The sequence below is a fragment of the Eutrigla gurnardus genome, assembly GCF_963514095.1.
Source record: "Eutrigla gurnardus genome assembly, chromosome: 4".
In the NCBI taxonomy this organism is placed as follows: Eukaryota; Metazoa; Chordata; class Actinopteri; order Perciformes; family Triglidae; genus Eutrigla; species Eutrigla gurnardus.
The window spans coordinates 27,099,042-27,120,685 of NC_139918.1; the positions used below are offsets into that span (position 1 = coordinate 27,099,042).

Here is a 21,644-nt window from a genome sequence, read left to right on the forward strand (position 1 = left end):
TAACACATGTCTATAGCCCTGGAAGGTTGTTGATGGGGGCAGTAAAGCAAACTTTAATATCCCAGTGTGTTAGAACTGTTAATGATCAGCACTGAGGGCAGTTGGGTTGTAACTCACTGTCCGCGGCCACCTCGCTGCCAATAAGAACTGTAATTCTCATGCTAACGCGTTGGAGAAAATGTTCCCCATAAACAACATCTTTTCTTTAATGTGTTTCCCAGCTCGGTGACGTCAGCGGTGCACCCTGAACCTCCCCACGGTGTCCGATCCACCACCTTGTTTTCTCTCAGGATGATTACTCCTGAAGGTTATTCACCGCCACGTGATTTGGCATCCGAGGGCAAATAAGAAGTAAGCAGAGGTGGGGCTTTTTGGCAAGGTAGTACAGCGGAGTATGGCAAACGGGGCCCTGCTATGAGATCACAGGCCGCCAGCCAGCTGTGTCTGTTGATGCCGTAGAAACCTTTCAAAGCCCCCTTCGACATATGGTTCGAATCAAGAACATCAGAGTCGCACTGGGTTTTCAAAACAAGCGAAAGGTCCCGTGTATTTGCAAATGCTGGTTTAATTAAAATGCTTAAGAACACATCATAAAATGCATCTTGACGTGTAGAAATGCTGACACTGTACTTGCGGGACCACATAATTCTAACGCACGGAGAGAAAGAGCCGCTCGGCCAACTGTGATGCAGCGCAGCAACTGTTTTAGATTCAAATCTAAACAGCGTGTGACGCTGAAGTTCCCTGTAATGCCCAGTGCTGCGCATGTTAAAACTCTGTAATGTAAAAGTATCTTCAGACCCCCCCGAAGAAAATCTGTGCAGGTGGGAAATATTCCAAGTGGTTTAATTAAATACAGCTATCACAACCCATTTTCGTCAGCAGAGGAAACTGTGGTGTTTATATAATCTTACAGTGTGAGACTGTTAGCGGTCTAACACTGAACCTCCTCTAAGACATGTGTCAGACTTAGACACACACTCACCAAAAGCTACAGAAGTCAAACTGAACCTTAGAAACCGTGATAACGCCATTGGGAGCATTTGGGGACGGCTGAGCCAGCAGCAAGCAGCTAACAGTGCAAATGATCTGGTGTAAACAGTGTTTATTACATTTAATTTAGCTGACACTTTTATCCAATAAGTGCATTCAACCATTATGGTACAAACCCAGAAGAGCTAGAATTAAGTAAGTGCCCTAGCTAGCTAGTTTCCCCAAGGGGGAGGCAGTGGACGGGTGCTTCATCTCCATGGCGACCACAAGCTAGCTCACATGCATGGGAACTATGTAAACATAAAAAGATGGAGAAGCTCTGATGACAACTAACATTTATCTTTATATAACTAACAGTGGTTTGCTGCTATATTAATATACAATATCATATTTAACAACTCCGAATGCAATTTATTTCTGCTTTTATTTATTGAGTTTGACCGTCCTTTCCTCAAATGCATTATTCTGGTGTAAAGCACTCACTACGCTGAGGAAATGTCACTATATTGAGGAAAGAAATCTACATAAAAGGCAGAGAAAAGCTGTGAAAAACAACACAATACTGAGAGCCATCTCATCCAGCTGTGCAGCGTCCATCACTGAAGTGTGAAAAGGGGGATGCTGTTGTATTCATTAACCCGACACACAAAAGGCAGGGGAAGACCGCAAATGCTTTCTTTCTTGGTGACGTGTTTAAAAAAAAAACCCCAGAATGAGTCACCGATTGGAGACCAGTGTCCTCTTTGACACTCGAAACCAGAATGTGAAGCTGATACCGAACGCAGGTCCAACCCCCATGTATTCCACATCACTCACGTTTTAAAGTGCCGGCTCGACTCTGACCTCTCGTGACCTCTACACGACGAACAAAACCTCGTTTTATGTGCCACTAAACCGGTCTGTCACATCTCCACATGCAGACAGTGTTGTAATTCCCTTTGTGGCTGACAGATAAAGTCTTATTATAAATAGAAATTAAATTTCATGTTCATCCCCCGACCAAAATCATTTTTGAAATATACTTTAAACTCTTAGAAATGGCACTAAAACAAAACTGGAATCACTTGACCTCACATTTTGTTAAGGAACACATTTTTTTCTCGTGAAAAACAAATAATTAATCAGGTCATCATAAATCACAAGATCTCCCTGCATAAATGAACGTGAATAAATGTGTAGGCGTGTTTTTTTAATTAGATACTTATTCTATTTGCTTTTATAAATCAGACTCTATTCATCACTTCCCTACCATGACAGCAAACTAACCACTATTTCAAGTCATAATATTCACGATTATCCTTATTATCCTGATATAAAAGGTAATTAAATCACCACGATTAACTTAACGCAAGTGTTTTTATTGGAGAAAATCCCTACTAACCATGTTGCCATGCTGAAGTTGCATGATTACCGAAGCAGGGAGAACCCAGACCAGGACCAGGACTGAACCCAATCATGCTATTGGTTGTTTCTTTGGTGTGAAATGTAAAACTTCGGTGACTGGAGGTGGTCAGTTGATACACTGAGATACAGTCTGGGAAAGGGCGTTGTCCATGAACCTCATCGTGTTGCTCTGCTTGTGTTACACATCCCCCCATCCTTTGTGCACAGGGACAATAACAGCATGGGGGGGGGGGGGGGGGCTGGATCTGGTTACCTCCCCAACCACTACCATAACAACATTTGGAGGAAGCTCGGTACATGACAACAGGTCCATCTTCCTGCCGAGGCCTCTAGCATGTAGCATGTAGCATGTAGCATAGCAGACTTGTGCAAATCAAGGCACATATTCAAAAAAACTAAATCCTGTGTGTGTTTGCAGGAAAAATAATTGTATAATTCCTCCCTTTTGTCCATTCATTTACATAATGTGGGCGTAGCGGGGTCAAAGATCAGCCCCATCTTTTGAGCGAGGACTCACAATGGGCAGAGGAGCTGAATGCTTTTAGCCTAGCGGCAAAAACAGGGGTGGGGGGATAGAGAGAGAGGGTTAGAGTGGCTCCTCCCTCGGTGCTGCGTTCCTCCATCCCTGTACCCGCACCTCCGCTGCTGCATCCCGTTATTTACCATTTGAAAAGAACCCTCCAGCCCGGCGCTGTTACCTGAAGCGGTCTATTGCATATCAGTTTTCAGCCGAGAGTAAGGAGAGCTGTGGTGGAGGGGAGAGGAAACGATACAGAAAGAAAGGGAGTGAAACAAAGAGAAAGAGGAGGGGGGTAAAAGCAGAGCTCTGCTAGTAGCTGTTTTATTGTATTCTGGTTCACGGCAGAAACGCCGGGGCTTCTTTCAGTTGTCACATTAAAAAAGACCCATCCGTCAGCAACGGGGTCCACTGTGCCCCCCCAGGACCGGCGAGAGGGGACACTTTCCACTATGCTGGCCAACACTCCTAAAACCGTCTAGTGTAAATAAGATTTCCACCGGCACTCATTACCAGCAGCACAAACAAGACCATAACATTCCTCAGAGAAAACGGTGAAATTAAAGACCTGGTGGGGGGGGGGGTTTTGTTGCACTCGAGCCAAGAGTTTAATACCCCCTTCTTTTTTTTTACCCTGAATACCATCACATACATTATCTCAAAATGTGAAGTCTGGGACACCAGCTAGATATTGTGTTGCATCTAAAGCTGGAGACGGGTTTTCAGGAGAGGAATGCGATAACATGACAGCTGTAGCGACCCGGGATACCAGGAAGACCTGGAAGCACAAACATTTGCCTTTCTGCCTCACTGGAATCCACATTAGGAGGTCACCGGCATAACAGAACCCCCCCCTGCCCCCCCACAGACGTGCCCCGGTGGCAGCTGTGCACGGGGGTTCACGGCCCAAACACAAACAAGAGATGGATGGGTGCTGCCATGCATGTACCCGAGGACACCCGATCCCTGACAGTGGATTAAATTATTAAATTACCATTTTGTCACAGACAACTACACATTTAAGCATATTTAGCGACGTAAGGGGGGGGGGGGGGGGGGGGGGGGGGGCGGTAACATGAGAGAGTCCATTTGCATCATAAATCAATCACAATAACATCACCGTGGGGTCATGTGATCTTTACGCCAAACGCTGAAATGTTTGATGTTTGCCCTTGCATGTGTCCCACTCAATCAGGCTGAGGTCCTCCGCTCAAGTAGACCGGTGGGAGCCCGGCGTTGGGGATCAATGTAGCATATGGACCGCACCAAACCGGGGGGGGAGTGGCGCCCGTGGGTTAGGTTTTAACACGGACGGACAGCTGGTGCCGTGAGCTATGACAGCAGAGAATTCATATGGAATTCCCCTATTCCCCTAGTATTGCCTTTTCCTTTTAACGGTCGTGGAGCTTCTCTGGTAAGAACATTAAAAGGTTGTTTTTTTTATGGCTCTCCTAGCAGAGAGCAGGTCACTTTAATGAGGGCCAATGTCCAGCCCGTGCCCTCCCGCACCCCCTCCCCCACCGCCTCGCTTTTAACTCGCCTCAAAGCCCACCTTGGACCCTCAGCCACATCAGGGACATCTGGCCCCTCCATCTACAAACACGGCCCATAATGGGCCATTACAAAGTCCAGGGCCTGGGAATATGCTTCAATTTATAGTTCCAGTCTATCCAAACCGAGAATCCTCTATCATGGCCACATTAGGTTATATGAGACAGGAGGCCCATCAGACCTAATAAGCCTTATCCTTTCCAGAGGATGGCCATTAAACTCCCCCCCTGCCACGCCAGTCCAGCCAGCGGCTCCCAGTCTAGTAAATTAAACAAATGGATGGCGTCCTCTGTATTACAATTTAAGAACGGAAATAACATGAAACTATGCAGCTCGTTATGCCGCGTCTTCATCTACACTGCGAAGCGGAGAGAACCCAATTATAAATCATTTATAAAAAAAAAGGCAGTGTGTTTAGTTTCAGCCTTCAGCCCTGCTGCACGCCGGCGTCTGAGCTGCCTCCGAGGGAGGGTGAGAGGGAGGCCGAGCCAATTCCGTTGCCCCTGACAACCCAGGGCTTTTGCCAAGTTGAGCCCTCTCCATTTAAGTTCCCCCTCTTCATTTCACTCTTCCTCCCTCCTTTTTTTGTGTGTTTCCTCCAGTTGGGGGTCTCCTGTTCTTATTAAGCCCCTCCCCCCTCCCCCTTTGGTTACAAACACAACCGCGTTATCCATGTCAAATCCATTGGAGGCAGCCTGGGGAAGTCAATATGGAGCGAATAGATTCTTTCACCGTGGAGCTCCCGAGGCAGGGAACGCAAACGCAGCTGAAACCATCACGGACAGCTCAAAGCACCTGCAACCACTCGGTTTAATCTAATGTAAGAATATAGGGGGTTTCTTTAGGGGTTTAAAAACAGTCTGCACAGATTTATTTATCTTTAAGTACATTTTTTAAAGCTCTGTTTGCTGAAATGAAAACTGGTCTGTGAGAGCAAAATAATTAAACTCAAGACATCCCATAACACAACACTCAATTGTGGAATACTTCATTCCTCCCTTTCACTTCGGATCCAGAAAAGCTACTTTAACAAGTTATTCTCAGCCGTGTGAAATGTTGCCTCACCATAGAGCAGGAAGACAGTTTTTCACAGGATTTTTTTTTTTTTTTTTTTTGCAATTAACACCTGCCAACAGCCTCTCACCCTGCTGTCCCGAGCCGCAGGTGTGAGGAGACCAACGTGTGACCTGATGAAAGCCTCGGCGTCGAGCCAAACAGCCATCCCCCCTCACTGATAGGCCGTTCTTTATTTAGCGTCGCCCCCAGGAAGGTGTGCTCGGCCCACCCGGCCCACCCGAACACACAACGGCACATTCAAATAAAAAACCCTTACCGCCGGTCACACATTAACCACATTATTCCCCCTGCCTGATATGATGGCGAGTCTTGGAGTCACCACCTGTACGCTCCCCCCTGATTGGCCGGGACTCCAGAAGTGACAGTGAATACTAACAACCAGCGTTTCCTGGGCTTCTCCCCAGAATCATAAATGAGTGACTTTGACAGAAAACACACAAAAAGAAAAAGGGGATGGGCAGCAGAGGAGGCAATGAATTTAGAGGTTGGGGGGGGGTTCGATATGTCGGGGGTAGTTATTTGCTGGCAGCAGCAAGCCCCTTTACCAACAAAGGGCCTTTCATATTTCCTGTGAACAGAGACTCCCATTAATCCCGGAGGGAGGACTCATCTAAAAGGCTCCTCCGCACATAAATTACTCTTCTTATGCCCTTCCTCCCATTACCGCTCCGGGTTTACAGCGCCGAGGGTGAAAAAGAAAGAAAGTAACGGAGCCAGCCACACATCCTTAATGTGTTAGGCCGCTCTTAAAAAACACTCATGTCAGCGCTAATTCACAACACATGTGCCAACATTTGCTTTGCCCCCGAGCCACAAGTCAGGAAGCTGTGGCGACCTCGCTCTCTCTCCGGCCGTCTCGTTGCTCTCTCTCTCATATGGGAGTGAAAAAAAAAAAAAAAAAAAGCTCTGCCCAGCTGTCGCATTTTTGGAGCAGATGAAACCGGCTCTGAGTGCACGCCAATCCCCACTTATCCCACACAGAGTGGAGTTGAACGGCGGTGCACGGCTGCCTGCGGACGCAGTGCTCGGACCCCCGGTGGACGCCGTGATAAGGAACCATCGCCTCGCCTGCGTGGCACGCCGACAATGGATTAACACAAAAGAAGAGGAAATAAAAAAGGTGGAGGAGAGAGAGAGGGATGGAAATGGGACAAAAAAAACACACTGCTGGACCTCCTTATTTCAGACACAAATCAATGTTGGTGCAATTGCATTTTCCCAGCGCGCTGTAGACGGGCCGATAAATGAAGGCCAGGTGGGGGAGGGGCTAGTCTCTCCATTGGCTGTGGCCAAGTTCTACACAATGCTTTTCCAGCTGTCAGCAGGGTCCAACACCTACCGACACACACACACACACACACACACACACACTTTAATGCCTACAACAGCCCTGTTCATAAGGTGCTCAGCGTGAGAGCGCTCTGGTTGTTAGGTTCTCCGCCATTAAAAAAATAGGTTCTCTACCATTAAATGCACCAACGACCACACGATGGTACTGATTATACTTGTAAAGTGGACGAATCATCTTCATAAATGGGAACGATTTCACAGCTTGAATGGCTCCGGTATGTGCGGTGGTCCTTTAGCAGCGGCCCCTGCATTCATGCAACACTGTGAATAAAAACGCTCATATTCAAGTCTGAAGTCTGACATATCAAACACAAGTGGATTTTATTGTCCTCCCTCTTGGATCATCAAATATCTATAATGCTGGAAAGCTGCAGTTCTCTCCCATGCTACCTTTTTTTCGGTTTGGATTGTTGTTTTTTTCCAAGAAAACTTTCGTTATCAAACTTTTAAAAAGACCACGTTGTCACTCACTGTAACTCCTGAACAAACATTCCCTTTTCGATCAGCTAACCAATCTTTCAGCAGATTCATAAAAGAACAATGTGTGCCAGTGTTGCCCACGACAGACGCCGCTCCACACAGAATGAGTCTGCTGGATTCAGAACAAAGCCCTGTTTGTGTCTTTGTGACCTCGGCTCTCCTAGACAACACATTCTTGGTGGGACGGAGGGGAAACATCCAAACGGGTTCGCCACGCTTGTTTTTCTGCTATTTATCCAATAAGATCTCCTTTAAAGACAAGCTGTGTGTGTGTGTGTGTGTGTGTGTGTGTGTGTGTGTGTGTGTGTGTGTGTGTGTGTGTGCGTGTGTGTGTGTGTGTGTGTTGCTCTAAACAAACAGTGAAGTAATAATGCCGTGTCAACCTGATGCTTTATGAGACTTTATTAAATGGATGTTCTCTCCTGAGGAAGTTCTTTGTTGAAAAAGTGAAAACTTCTCTTTTTATGTGACTAAAACTGTCATAATGTTTCTCAAACAGTATTGCTGAGTAACAGATAATGGCTTATTATCCAGGAAAACATCTTTGTTTAAGAATGTCGTATTGTAGCCGAGTGAGTCATGGACTACGGGGGGTTTTTAGTCCTGGTGTGGGGATTTTAACATGACTTACTACATCAGAGCATGATGGGAAATGCAATTAATGTCATGTTGCGATCATCCCGGTCGACATAACTCACGATATTATCCCGATAATCATCAAAAATAAAGTCTCCCTGCATAAAAAGAAAGTACATCTTTAAAAAAAATGTATTTTTTTAATCCTGTCTTTTTTAAATCAGGCTCTATTTCTCTGCCACGATAGCGAGCTAGACGGCTTTTTCAAGTCACTTATGACGATATTTACGATTATAACAACAATGGAAATCACCACGGCCGACGATAAAAGCGACAGATGTTAGTCGGATGTTTTGCCGCCACCACCAGCTTCCTGAAACGAGCGGGAAGGTGTGATTCTTCTCCATCAGCTTGTGTTAAACCAGGAGTGACTCCAAGTGCTTCTCCTCCTGACAAATTTAGTAGCTTTAAGGGAAGCGCTCAGTGTTAAGTGCAGCATTTGGCTCACGCTATGAGCAGCAGCAGTTCCCCGTCTCTACCTCTGTGAGGAACTTACATGGACAAAAAGGAAACTCACACCTTGAAGAGGAAGGGAGAGGGTTAAAAGATATAATAATAATAATTATAATAATAACAATAAGGCCGGATATGACTATGAAGCTGCAGACTTCTCGTTTTCAGTTCTCGATATATTCACGCTCAAATTCCTTGTTTGTTACTGAACTGTGTGTGTGTGTGTGTGTGTGTGTGTGTGTGTGTGTGTGTGTGTGTAGCTTCAGAGTGACGACCATATTTGGCAGCAGTGTGATCACACACCGAGTGCATGTTTTCCCCATCAGCTGGCACCCACTTGTCCACAGTCCCTCCATGAGCTGGAAGCTTTTTGAGATATGGAGCTTTTCAGGTCCAAAATAGCTCCTGCGTACTCCCGTTACCCACGGTGACAGATCACTTCCTTTTCCTTTTTTTACATACGGTACATTTTGATGCATAGTCCACCTTGCCTGCGAACATAAGCCGCCGCCCACCCGTTGCATTTTCACAACCCGGACTCTCCCGACGTTGTCACGCGTTGGTGCTTTTATCTCGTCCTCTGGCGATCTCGTTGCAAATAAACAAACACTTGAAAGATTCAACGAGTCGCTCTGAATGAACAGACGACGGCTGAAGCCCCATCGCTGCGTTCTCGCTCGCTTAATGAGGTTAGAGCCAGATCTGAGATTGATGTGCATCAATGGAACTTAAGTACAATATTAAAAATGTCCTTTGAGTTGGATCTCACCGGGGACGTCGTATAATAACACAAAGGCACATTTACAGCACCGAATTCTTCGTGTTTTTTTATTTTTATTTTTATCTCTTGCTTATTTCCACCGGGATGCGATTGTGGCCCCGCGAACAAACGACGCATCGGGCCGAGATAAGCTTCTCCAGAGTCAATAAAAATGGTTTTAGTTGAACCCCCACGAGGGAGCCGGCATGATTATAAACACAAGTTGTGGAGCTGGAAAAAATAACATCATGGCATGTTGATCCAATATAAATGCATGCCTCCCTCGCCTCCCGCCGGGTTTTAAACAGACGGGGAGCTCCGAGGGAGGACAGGGCTGAAATAACAGGCGCTCCATCTCCTCCGTCCGAGGCTCACGCAACATTCTTTACATGCTTCCACTTATTTCAGATGCTTTTTCTGCCCCTTTGACTTACGGTCGCACATGTGCAAGTAAATCACAAGCAGAGACCAACAGATTTGCTGGTGAGATTAAAGTAAAAAGTAAAAAAATCGTGCATCTGCTACTAATGACCTCATTTGAAGCTCCTGTCGTGTGTTGTGTTGATCCTTGAGGCTTTGAACGCATCGTTTCAAGACACTTCCAGGGGAGCATCATTATTCACAAGACAATTGGTCAAACAATTGCATAAAAAAAGAAAAAGAAAAGCTGGAGAATAAAAGAAATCGCCCCTTCAGTTTGATTCCGAACTCCTTAATAAGCCCAATTCATTTTCCTGCGGGGTCTGGCTCCCTCTATCACTAGTGACAGGCGTGAAAGGTCAATAACCTTGGCTCATAGCCCTCATATGCTTAGCAATGCCATAAATTAATGGTTATTCCAAACTGTTCGAGTCGGCCGAAGGAAGCTTATCTTCTACAAAGGTCACAGTGCTTAGAACACTTAGTGTGCGAGTGAAGGGCTGACACGCGATCTATAGAAGATGGAGTGTGTTTCAGTTCAGACGGAATCAGACGGACGCTCGGATGGGACGCTCGTACGTTTGGGAACTTATTAATGTTGTCACGCTTACAAGTGCACAGTGGAAATAGCAACGCAATGCAAGTTTTTTATTTCCACCTCCAAGCTGCAGAGCTGTTCTGGTGGGTGTTGTCATATCGTCCCAGTCCGAGCTGCGTCCGACTGGCTTGCAACGTGCTTTTGACATGTTATTATAATATAATATATATAACATAATGTTATTATAATCTAACTGTTTCCATATAAGCGTAAGCATCCTCTTCGTCACTTCTTCCGTCTCATTTTGAGTTGAAGTTATGAGTTTTTGGTCGTTAGGAAACGTCTCTGCTGCTCAATCCAAACACAGCAATGGGACATGATATCCGAATATAAATATTGATTTTAATACCATCCATCACGCCGTGTTTCTAATGGACGGTCTTCTCCCGGCTGCCAGGGCCAGTGATGAGAGAGCAGAGGGAGCCAAAAGGAAAACCAGAGATTTAAACCGTTTGTGACGAGGAACAGAAATCTTCAGTGCAAGTTGACAAATGAACACAAGCCGCTTCTAGCGAACGTGCACGATGCATCCGCCGCCGCGCCTCCGCGTTTCTGTGTCGCTGTGCTCACAGCTCGAGGCAGGAAGTCGTTTTCGACAAGAGAAACTTGAATGGAAATCTACAATCAAACGGTTCTGCCGTACGCCTTCGCCTCCTTGTTTGTGTGCAGCCTCGCAAACTCACTGCATGTTGGAGAAATTAGCATGCCTTCATCTCGTTGCAGCCGTTATACCCTTCAGTGAGACTCTGCCCCCCCCCCTCCAAGCCCCCGTCCTGCTGAGCAAGCAGTGCTACAGGAAATAAAGTGGCGACATGCTGCACGCTCTTTAATGCCTCAGTAAATATCGACAGAGGCAGAGATAATATAAACCCAGACGAACGTCGGCCGCGGAGCGATATGTTGCTCACTGCCGTGGTGTGCACTCGAACGGAGACTCCAAACTGCTGCAGGTCCATCATAATATCTGCCGCGGCAGCGATGGCAGACACTGGTGTCAGCAAGGCCTGGTAACAGTAGATCACTTGAGACAAGTAATATGGCGGCCTACATATGCTTATCTGATGAGCCAACAGTTTGGGAAAGGAGGGGGGAGGAAGGCAGCGTTCCCTATCGCCGGTCCAAATCAAGATTCAGTGAAAAGATTACATCGCTGTAAATAAAAGTAATGATGTTCTTTATTTTGTAAGACAAGCAAAGAAAGAATAGAAATATTCCCCGCTCGGAGTGAACAGGACTCTATTTATATCCCGTCTCTCTCTCTCCACACAAAGCACAAGTTAGTGTAAAATGTGGTCATAAAAGCACAAGCTCCACAAAACCCTCAGACAGCCATCCATCCATCAAACCAATATTACCAACACCGCTAAGACGGCACATCACACTCATGACCGAAGCCGGAGCAACCAAGGTCACGCCGGCAGACAAACCCAGTTGTGGAATAAAGCACCTAAACGCTGCAGCGCTGTCCTTGCATTACTCAATTAAGTCCCATCAATCACGGCGGCAGGCCGAGGGAGCGCCTCCGTCTTAACGTGTGGCGGTGGCGGGGGGGAGGGTTGGCTGGAGAGGTGTTGGGAGGATGCATGGGGAATGTCACAAGATATGACCTCACGACTCATCAGAGTGTCCGGAGAGGAGCTGCCGCTTTGAAATCAAACCCCCCCGCCCGGAACACAATAGTTGGCGTGGCCCGCAGACAGGCAGACGTCTCTCCCCAGGCAGGATATTGGCTTTTGTTAACGTGGTTACAGTATCTGGGTCAATTAACGTGTCCCTGCTTCAAATTTCTCTTTTGTCGGTGGAGGAATAATAGCGGTGCCGATTCATGTAGCACTCTTGAACGCAGCATGAGGCTTGAAAATGTGAGCAATGTGTGTCACTCGCATAAAGAGGCAAAAAAGGGGCTACACACACGCACACATACACAAGGCTAGCGCTGTTTCTATTTTCTACGGGGTTTTTTTGCTCAAACTCTCATTAATATATTCATCGGAATATTAGCTTCCCGGTTTGACCCGCCGCACAAAGACTGTGTGGTCAACGCAATCTGGGGAGAAGCAACAGAAGCTAAAACGTGTTGCCTTCAGAACAAAAGACTTAATGAGGGAGAGAATGTAGTGGGGGGAGTGGGAGTGGGGGGAGTGGGAGGACTGGGAGTGGGAGTGGGGGGACTGGGAGTGGCTTGCCTTTGCAGGTCCGTCAGTGTAAATGTGTCTCATTTAGCCCCACATAATGAGAAAAACAAGCACTGCAGAGAGAGAAACTGGGCAAAAATCGAACGGGGGTATTGCACAATAAACAGCTGGGGCAACAGTGCAAACACAGCGTTCTTTGTAGAGAGGCGGGGCCTGTGAAAGAGATATGGAGTCACCGCCGAAATCTACAAATCGGTCCAAAGAAGAGTAAACCATCGGCTCGGCGGTGCTGATGTATTGTCTTGGAAGGTGCAAGCTGGCGTTTTTCACTTCTCCACACTTTGAAAAATAACACTAGCCTAGTTATGAGGAGGCATATATGCAGAAAGTCAGGTCAAGATGGCTATTAATACACGGCCTCATTACATAGCGGGGTCATCCCATGCACTCGCTGGGTGTTCTCCATGTTTAATTTTTTTTTTTTTTTTTTAAACACGGCGGATCCAGCAGACGGCGTGAATGATGCCGCCGCCCGCTCGTGTCACGGCCAACCGCAAACAGGAAATGATTGTTTTAAAGGAATAAATAAATCCTCTCCGTTCTGACAGTCTTTTAGATGGAAGCACACACATCAATTTTAAGAACCTCAGCAATACATCGCAGATGGAGGTGCCCAGGTGTGATCTAGAACCGAATAACCTATAAACCCCCCCCACTAACCTTCACATGACCGTGTGAAGGAAGGCCCAGTAAAAGGTCTGCCTTCTCAGATCCGTGCCCCCCCTGTGGATCATGACTCACAATGACATGATTTAGCAAATCTAGTTACATGCAACCTTGCAGAAAAACAAATGACAATCTCAAGTAGACAGTCAGAGTCCGGCTCATGTTACGATGATTCACGATATTATCCCAATAATCTACAAAAACGCCACTTAAACATACCGATAATTCAAATTCTCCACAAGCACCTTATTGTGAGCGTTAATGTGTAGTAAAACGTTGTGTTGATGGACAAGGTCTAGTGTCACTACATAGAGTTCTCCATGTTGTAGTGCTGCTCAAATGTATAGTGAGGATGAGTACTATGTAGTGGACTCCAAGCTTGAAAAGTAGAGTACAACCAATGCCATGAAAATCATATATTTAATGTCAGTGGAGCGCTGAGTCACATCAGACTTTGAATTTATTCATTAAATTTGGGAAAATACACTTATGGAAGACAGCTTCCTTTCGTTCTTACCTTTCACAATAAAATCCTGACATGTTTTTACTCCAGAATAACAGTCTATTTATTCTGAATGATCCATCCTGATGATGGCGGCGGTTGACGTGGCACATTTTTAAATGATGCGACAGCGGTGACGTCATTAACGGCAGAGAAAAGAGCCGAGACTCTCGAGCCTCCGGGGTGCGAGGAGGGAGGAGGGAGTAACCGTGGTCAATTAACCTCGACCAACAGCTAGTTACAGGAGGCTCCGCCACCAGGAGCCGCCCTTCAACGCCTTCGCCACCAAGAGCCGTCTGGGTTGAACAAGCTAATTATATGCCAAGGACAACACACACACACACACACTCACACCTTAAGTACTGGCCAATGTCACAGCCACACACTGCTAGGTGCCAATAGCGGAGGGCAGGGCCTGCAGCCGATAAGAGTGATATGAGCGGAGGTGACGAGAAGCCATCGGGATAATGTCGGCCCTACTTTATCTACGTTTAGTGGTTGCTGGAGTACCTGTCTGCCTCCAAATAAGGAGTGGATTATTTTCAGACAACCGCTGGCTTTAGTTGAGAACATAAGAGCCTTAAAAAAAAAGGTCAGACATACATAAAATATGCCGGCTCGGAAAGCACAGCCACAAATTAGCCACAGATGGCTGCTCATGTTTGAAAACTGTAACATTATTCTTTCTTTTTTTTTTTTTTTTTTACGACATGGCCTGAGGACTGCAACGGAGCTGCGGTCCTCCCTGACAAATGTGCTGCGGTGGCCCTCCGACACTGCACCAACTCTTCTTTACTCGGAGGCAAACTGCAATCAAAAAAGGTTACCCCCCCAAAAAAAACACAAAACATGGCTGCTAACATTCAATCTCCCGTCACAATATGTGGTGGTTATCTAGGCCACGGCGCTCCCAGGAAAACTAACACAGAAAACCCACAGTGACAGGAGATGAAATAAATTTATGCAGGCTGATAACTATAAAGAATAAGAACAAAATTCAACTCCAACCTGCCGGTGATGCTTTAGCTGGGAATTGGAGCGCAGCCTTCATTACAACATATTGATCACGGCAAACAAAGACCTTGGATTCATTGATCCACGTCCATAAAAAAATATGTGTGTAGGGGCGGGGGGCTTCAGTGTCTCATGTTCAGTCCTGTCATCTGTCATACGACGGCTCTACTGCGCTCACGGATCTCATCTCAAACGGAGATTTGAATATAAAGAACATGTTTGACTATTGAATTATTCAGCGTCGGCGTCAGACATCACTTTATCCACCTCAAACACAAAGATTTTTTTTTCTTTACGACACTGGGCTCCGGCGGAAACTCTATACCAGGCCTACACCTCAAAGTTATCAGCCCCTACGGAATATTTCAATAAAACATTCTTCGTTATCCCGACACGGCCCCCCTATAGTCCTTATGGTCCTCCACCAGGGCCCTGATGGGGATTTACTGCTTGTTGCAGACTTCCTGAAACAGTCACGGCCACTCATCATATTTACGATTATGCCCATAATGGAAATCCACCAGGACTAAGGCTGAGTATTGGCAAGAACCTCACGATACGATACGTATCACGATACTTTGGTCACAATACGTATCACGATATAAATAAAGATGAAAACACAAGTACCTGTATATGTACATCAGATGATATTGATCAGAGGACAAATTGAGTCAAAACTATTTCATTCAAAACAGCCTCTCCATTTTATTAATTCCCATGAAATTCACTGGAATAAATATTGAAAATAAAATTAAAAAGGATAAAGTACTGCATTCACAACGCGTCTAAACATGAATCTTTTTTTTTATTTAATCGATCTTTGGAGTTGAAAAGTCGAGATTGTATTGGGCGGCAAAGTATCGCGATATATTGCCGTATCTATATTTTGACCCACCCCTAACCAGGACCAACTCGATCCGTGATAAATTCCTATATTTTCACTTTTTCAACGTGCCTTTAGTTTCTGTGTGATTAACGATGGACTCGGTAGGTCAGAACAACACGAGGGAGGGGGGACGGTGTCAGGTCGGGACCTCTTTGGCCGGTCTTTCATTCATCTGCACCTCGCGTTGGAAACCCCCCACAGGCCTCATCCCAGACCCCAGGAGCAGGAAAGAGGGTCTAAGTACGTTGCTGAGTACTTGGCCCCAGTTTACAGGAGAGGGTCGAGCGGGGTCACATCTCGCCAAACACTGGGGCCCCCTTAAACACATCTGAGTGGCCCCAGCTGTACCCGGCGCCGTCACAACCTTAACGGAGCGCAGAGAACCAGAACAACAGAAAAAAACAGGAATGGGCTCTGTCGGCACAAAAGAAAATCCATCATTTTTCTTGTCAAAAAAGGGGGTGAAATTTAGTTTGCTTAAATAGTTACCTCCGATAAACACCGTAATTACACGTAATGATAGATTAACTAAAACTCTGACTCTCCACTTCATGTTCTCGTTGCCGACGTTGACACTAATTGTTGCAATCACATTATTAAACTGGTCAACTGTAAATCCCGACCCCCTCAACTCACCCGACCCTCTTGACACGTTCGCATTTAGAGCACTTGAGCCGAGGCTAAAGCAGACTATAGACGTACTTCTCTTTCATCAGCGGAGCTCGCATTATTGTCAAGAAAAAAAGAAAAAAGAAGCCAAGCGCGGCGGCTGTGGAGGGGAGGGGAGGGAAAATGAAAGCAGCCTACGTGGTTGGGGGTAGGGAAGGCAGAACAGCAGCATAAGAGAGTGTATTAAGCTCAATTAGGCTTTTGGGCTTTTCATTAACCCACTTTTTAGGGAGGGAAACCTCTGCTGAATAATGCACCGACTGACTCACTTTGCAACCCCCCCCTGCTTTAAAAAAAATGGCCTCATCTGGAAAAACAAAAAAAAACTGCAATGTGTGTCAGTTCTCCAAAGCCACAAGAATTCCATTAGACACCCAGAGGCGAACCTCCCGCAGCCACAACCTGAAATTAAATGCGATTTAGTAAAAACAAGTCACTTTATCGGGCGACTAAACGAGATAAAAAGGGGCACGAATGATGAAAACCTTCAGCTGCTTTCATCTGGGGGACGTTCTGATAATAAATAACTCACATTTGGCTGCTCACTATCAGGCCAGAGCAAATATTTAAAAAAGAAAAAAGCAAGGTCATGTGTGGTGGGACAATCCTGACGTGGTTCTGCATCTGAAAACAATGAGCGTAACCGCCCTTTAATGGAGTTCTCATAGAAGAATTAATCGTCCTCTCTCATTTTTGTAATAAATGCATTTTAACAAATCTATTGCAAAATCAATGGGGCATCACTCGGCCTAACAACAGTTAAACTTCCCCCTCTCCCCCGGGGGGGACATGATTAAATCTTCCAATCAAACAACAGTGTTAACCGCTCAGTCACAATCGCCATCATCAAATCCACAGGAAGTCCCTCGTTTAGCACATACAATGTCGGCCTGTTCACACGTGGACTCCGCCCCCATTTCCAGGTTTTACACACACAGCAGGATGTGTATTCTCTTGATCAATAACAAAAGGAGAGGCTGCAATTAGACGGGACAAAGATACCTAACACCTCCTCCTCCTGCTGCAGCTCATCATGCATACAGTCGGGTCAAACGCAATACAATATGATCATATTACTGACACCTTACACAAGGTACAGATAGTATTACACAGATCCCGTTTCAGCGGAGCTCACCACCAATAACACAAGGGCAAGTTTCCGTGTCTGTTATTTATATCAAGACAAAGCCGATTCTGTTTTCAGGTTAATAAAATGACCCCCCCCCAACAACACTCGCTCAATGCCTTTCCATTCATTACCTGCAGCCTTTCAGGGCACAATCGACAAGTTAATGTAATGCGAGGAAACTCAAAGCAACGGCCCCGTTACATGCGGCTCCAGCAGCATAAGTAAAACCCTCCTGGTCAAAAACAATATCCCCAAACAGCATGGGGAAAGCAAAGTTTCAAGTAATAAAAAAAGGGGGCTTTCTCTCCACACTGTGGGGGCTTTGTCTTTCAGAAACATGCCACAGGAGCTTTCCATTAGGAGAATGCAGTTTCATTAACATCATCCCACGCTGCTAAGGCCCCGCTGCATTACAATGACACAGGAGAGCCTCCCTCTGTCAAGGAAATCTCCACAGAGCAACAGCTCGCTGGGGGAGGGGGGTGGAGAAAAGAGAAGAGGTGGTGGTGGTGGTGGGGGTAGGGGGGCAAACAAAAGGGAACCTGATTACCCCGGGTCACGGCTCATCCACAAGCCAACAGAGGGGAATCCATCACCTGCAGGATCAAACGGAAACTTGTGCACAAGGTAAAGCCCAGTGAAAGCTGCACCCGCCCAAAGTAAAGCACTCTCTCCCCCCTCTATTCTCGTCGTTGCTACCTCCCCCACCATCACCCCCCCCCCCCCGCTCCCACCTAGCTGACTCACACCAACGGCATCGTGCAAGGTTTAGGCACACACTGTGAAATCCAACACAAGCGAGAATGTTTTCTGGTCCAAATGACCTCGAGGCTCTAACCTCCCTAATAGCACGCTGGTGATATATTCCACTTTTTATTACCGTCTGTAGGCCTGCGTACTCTTTCATGGTAGCTGCATCCTCATTTTGCCAATATTAAATTCCAAAGAGGCAGTATTGGTCATGCTCGCTGCAATGTAATGGGCTTCTGCTTAAAAAAAAAATCATTATTTTTCACTTTCTTCTGTGGAGCAGGTTATATATTATATAACCCTACTACATCTGGCTTCCCCACAGAAACACTATTGCTGTAACAAACATTTGGAAGGATAATTAAATTGCTGTTATTACCACCGTTGAGGGGTTTTTTTTTGCAGCCCAACACAGCAAATGGAGCCATTACCATACGTTTCTAGTGGAACCTTTAGGCATAGAAGTGTTTAGAGAAACAGACAGAAAAAGGCTTCCTGCGACGGAGCGGCGTTCAATGAGAACAAGACGAACACAAAAATAACAGCATATGGTTATGGAAATAATTAAATGCACCGGCACACGGTATGAGATGTTTAATAGCCAGCTCATTTGCTTGATTAAAGTTTGCAAGTATTCAAATCTGGATTTGTAATTGACTTGTCATTACAACAAGTCAGCAATGCAATCAAGATGAGTTTTCCTCCTTAAATGACAAAAAGGCAGCAAACTACAAAAACGCAAAACCGTTTTCAAGCCGCAATGTACCAGCCGGCAATTAAGCAACAATCTGCTAATGTTTGTGCTTTAAACACACACACACACACACACACACACACACACACACACACACACACACAGCATGTAAGCAGGATCGACAGGAGCCACACAGTTAAGTTGAACCACATTGGAGCTGGTTTACACGGCAAACTACAACGATACAACACGGCTACGCCGGAGCTAATTGTTTAAATATGTCAGGCTTGTTCTGATCCTCCCTGAAATGTAACACAGGGAGGGAGTCACACACACACACACACACACACACACATAACAAGCATCTCAGCACCGAGCAGCACTGGGAAGGTTTCACCACTCACCGTTGAAAAGCGGATGGCCTTCCTCCGCGATATCTGGCACCACAACCTTGTATTCATCTTCAGAGAAGCCTGGTCTGCATGGTGGGGCGCCCCGGCCCTCTGCTGCGATCTGTAACGGGTGGGGGGGGGGGACAACGAGTCATAAATCAACCTCCTACAATGCACCCTCCAAAAAAACCCTCCTGGTCACGTTCCGAACTCTCCACAGTCGTACAAAAAGCATCTGTTGTTTTTATAGCCGGGACCGCAATTAGGATAATGAGGCCAAAAGGGTTAAGCATTAGCCTAAAGAGCATGGCTAGGCAAGAACAAGCCCTGCTTGTAACGCTGGAGAGGCCCAGGCACAGACCGGGGTTATGACCAGGCATCTCTGATCACCCCCCCCCCCTCCTCCCCCCCGGACTCTTACAGGAAGTCATAGTAGTACGGGAACAAAGCCATAAAAAGTAAAGTACAGAACCTCACAATGACCCGGCGTCCTGGGAGTCAACAGTGACGGGGACTCTCTGAACAAACAGGACAACAGAGACTGCGAGGCCGTCACCCTGATCAATACAGCGCTTCTTTTTTCCTCCTATGTTTTGAAAACTGTTTTCAGGTGTTCAACACAAAGGATTGAAGGGAGAGCGACGGGATCTGAACCGGCGTTTCCCCTCAAAAGGGTGAATTTCTGTCGCACAAAAGAAATCACAAGCAGGGAGAACAACTGATGGTCCGAATAAAAACTCCATCTCACACACACACACACACACACACACACACACACACACACACAGCATTGATTCAGCTCCCAGGAACAGAGAGCCTGGCCCTATTTCTTTGCGTGCACTCAAAAGAATGTAAAACGAGAGGAGTCCTGCAGAAAAAGAGAGCATTGTGGGTATCCGTGCCACTTGCCATTTTTAATCAGGGGAATTTGAAATGGGGAAGAAAAAAAATGCTCTCAGAGAGGGGAGGAGGAGGAGGTGGAGGAGGAGGAGAGGGGGGGTGTAGAGCTGGAATGCTAGGACGTTACATGTCCGGATAGAAGTGTTAACACCATCAGTTCACTATCTGCTGCGTTTTAAACAAAAGTAGAGCAATATTAAAAAGGTTACATTCCTTCCCTTCGCTCCAACAACACTGTGCACACATGGAGACTACAGGAGCCACACTGTGTTGCAGCAGCTACTTCTCATTGTGGCTGATAGGCTTTTAGCAGGGAGGCAATTAACTAGCCTGGCTGGTGGGGGGGAGGGGGGGGGGGGGGGGTACGCTGCAGCAATCTACATTAATATTAAACCTAAACTAAATACAACCATAAGAGAACCGGGTTAACTTCCACACAATACATATAGATATTTTTAAAACACTCAACTCCTATCAGACCACGCCATTGAAAACTCCTTTAGCTGAAATAATTAATTAAAATAAAATAATAAATGTTAATTAAAATAATTAAATACAATATTAACCAGTCAAAAACAGCACGTGAGATCTACTTTACAAGGTGGATTTTTTCTTCTTTTTTTTTTGGTCACGGCGCTGTTCCAACAACCGCACGCGATGTAAAGTGCCTGTTTTTAAGGGGAGGGGGGAGGAAGGAAGAGCAGCTCGACGGGAGCTCGTAACTCAAACAGAACAAGCGTCGCCAACCCGAAACAACAAGCAACCGGGAAACTGTCCGGTGGAGAAAGAAAAAGTCCGCGTGTGTGTCTACAAGATCCTCCAGAAAATGTTTTACCTGCAGTCCCGCCAGGACCGCCAGCAGAACCAGACCGCTGCCCTCGTGTAGTCGGTACATCGCCCGAGACTTGGTAATCTCCCAACCTCCGGAATCCGTGTGCAACAAAAAATAGGAAGAAATAAAAAGGAGGAAAATTAAAAAAAAAAAAAAAAGCACCAAAAAGATTATCCGTCTGGCTCAAGCGTGGCCGCGGTGAGAAGGTCCGTGTCCGACAAAAGGCGGCGGGCGGAGCGGCGGTGGCGGCGGCAGCATGTAGCAGCCTGCTCCTCGATGTATCCAGTCGGTAGTGAGGGAGAGCAGTGCCTGGTACTGAGGCTGCTGCTCCCTCCCATCCGCTCCCACACAAACACCGCGGAACAGCCCCAGCCCGCGATTATAAGCCGCCCACCTCACTGTCTCTCCCTGCTGGCCACACGGGCAACTTCACCGCTGGGACGCGGACGGGGTCCCCGGTCAGGTCCCAACCCCCCTCCCTCCATCAGCCTTAATACCGTCACATTATTAAAACAATGTCATACATTTTCATTTTAATTTAATTTGAATAATAATATGAATAAGAGGGGGAAGATAATTGTGTTCATTCACAGGTGGAATCTTTTTTTATGTTGCAAACTATGATTTTGAATCTGTATTTTTATGTTTACAGGCTGTTTTATATTTACATTTACATTTAGGGCATTTAGCTTACAATAAGTACATTTGTCAAAAGAAAGAAACCACAACATATCATTGCTGATAAAAGGGTGAAAAAACAGAAACAAGGGTTCGGT

General features: G+C 46.2%; 2 protein-coding genes across 2 annotated transcripts in view; one reads left to right on the forward strand and one right to left on the reverse strand.

Moving 5' to 3' along the window:
* Window positions 1-21,200, reverse strand: part of cdh2 (cadherin 2, type 1, N-cadherin (neuronal)) — a 58,381-nt gene extending 37,181 nt beyond the window's left edge. The window contains exons 1-2 of the mRNA XM_084006960.1: window positions 20,872-21,200; window positions 19,149-19,257 (exon numbers count right to left, since the gene is read on the reverse strand). Coding sequence (XP_083863086.1) covers window positions 19,149-19,257; window positions 20,872-20,931 — 169 coding nt within the window. The 5' untranslated portion in view covers window positions 20,932-21,200. The remainder of the gene's footprint in view (window positions 1-19,148; window positions 19,258-20,871) is intronic.
* LOC311011815 (desmoplakin-A-like) overlaps window positions 20,071-21,644 on the forward strand; it is a 190,217-nt gene continuing 188,643 nt past the window's right edge. Inside the window, exon 1 of the mRNA XM_084006949.1 lies at window positions 20,071-20,135. Coding sequence (XP_083863075.1) covers window positions 20,086-20,135 — 50 coding nt within the window. The 5' untranslated portion in view covers window positions 20,071-20,085. The remainder of the gene's footprint in view (window positions 20,136-21,644) is intronic.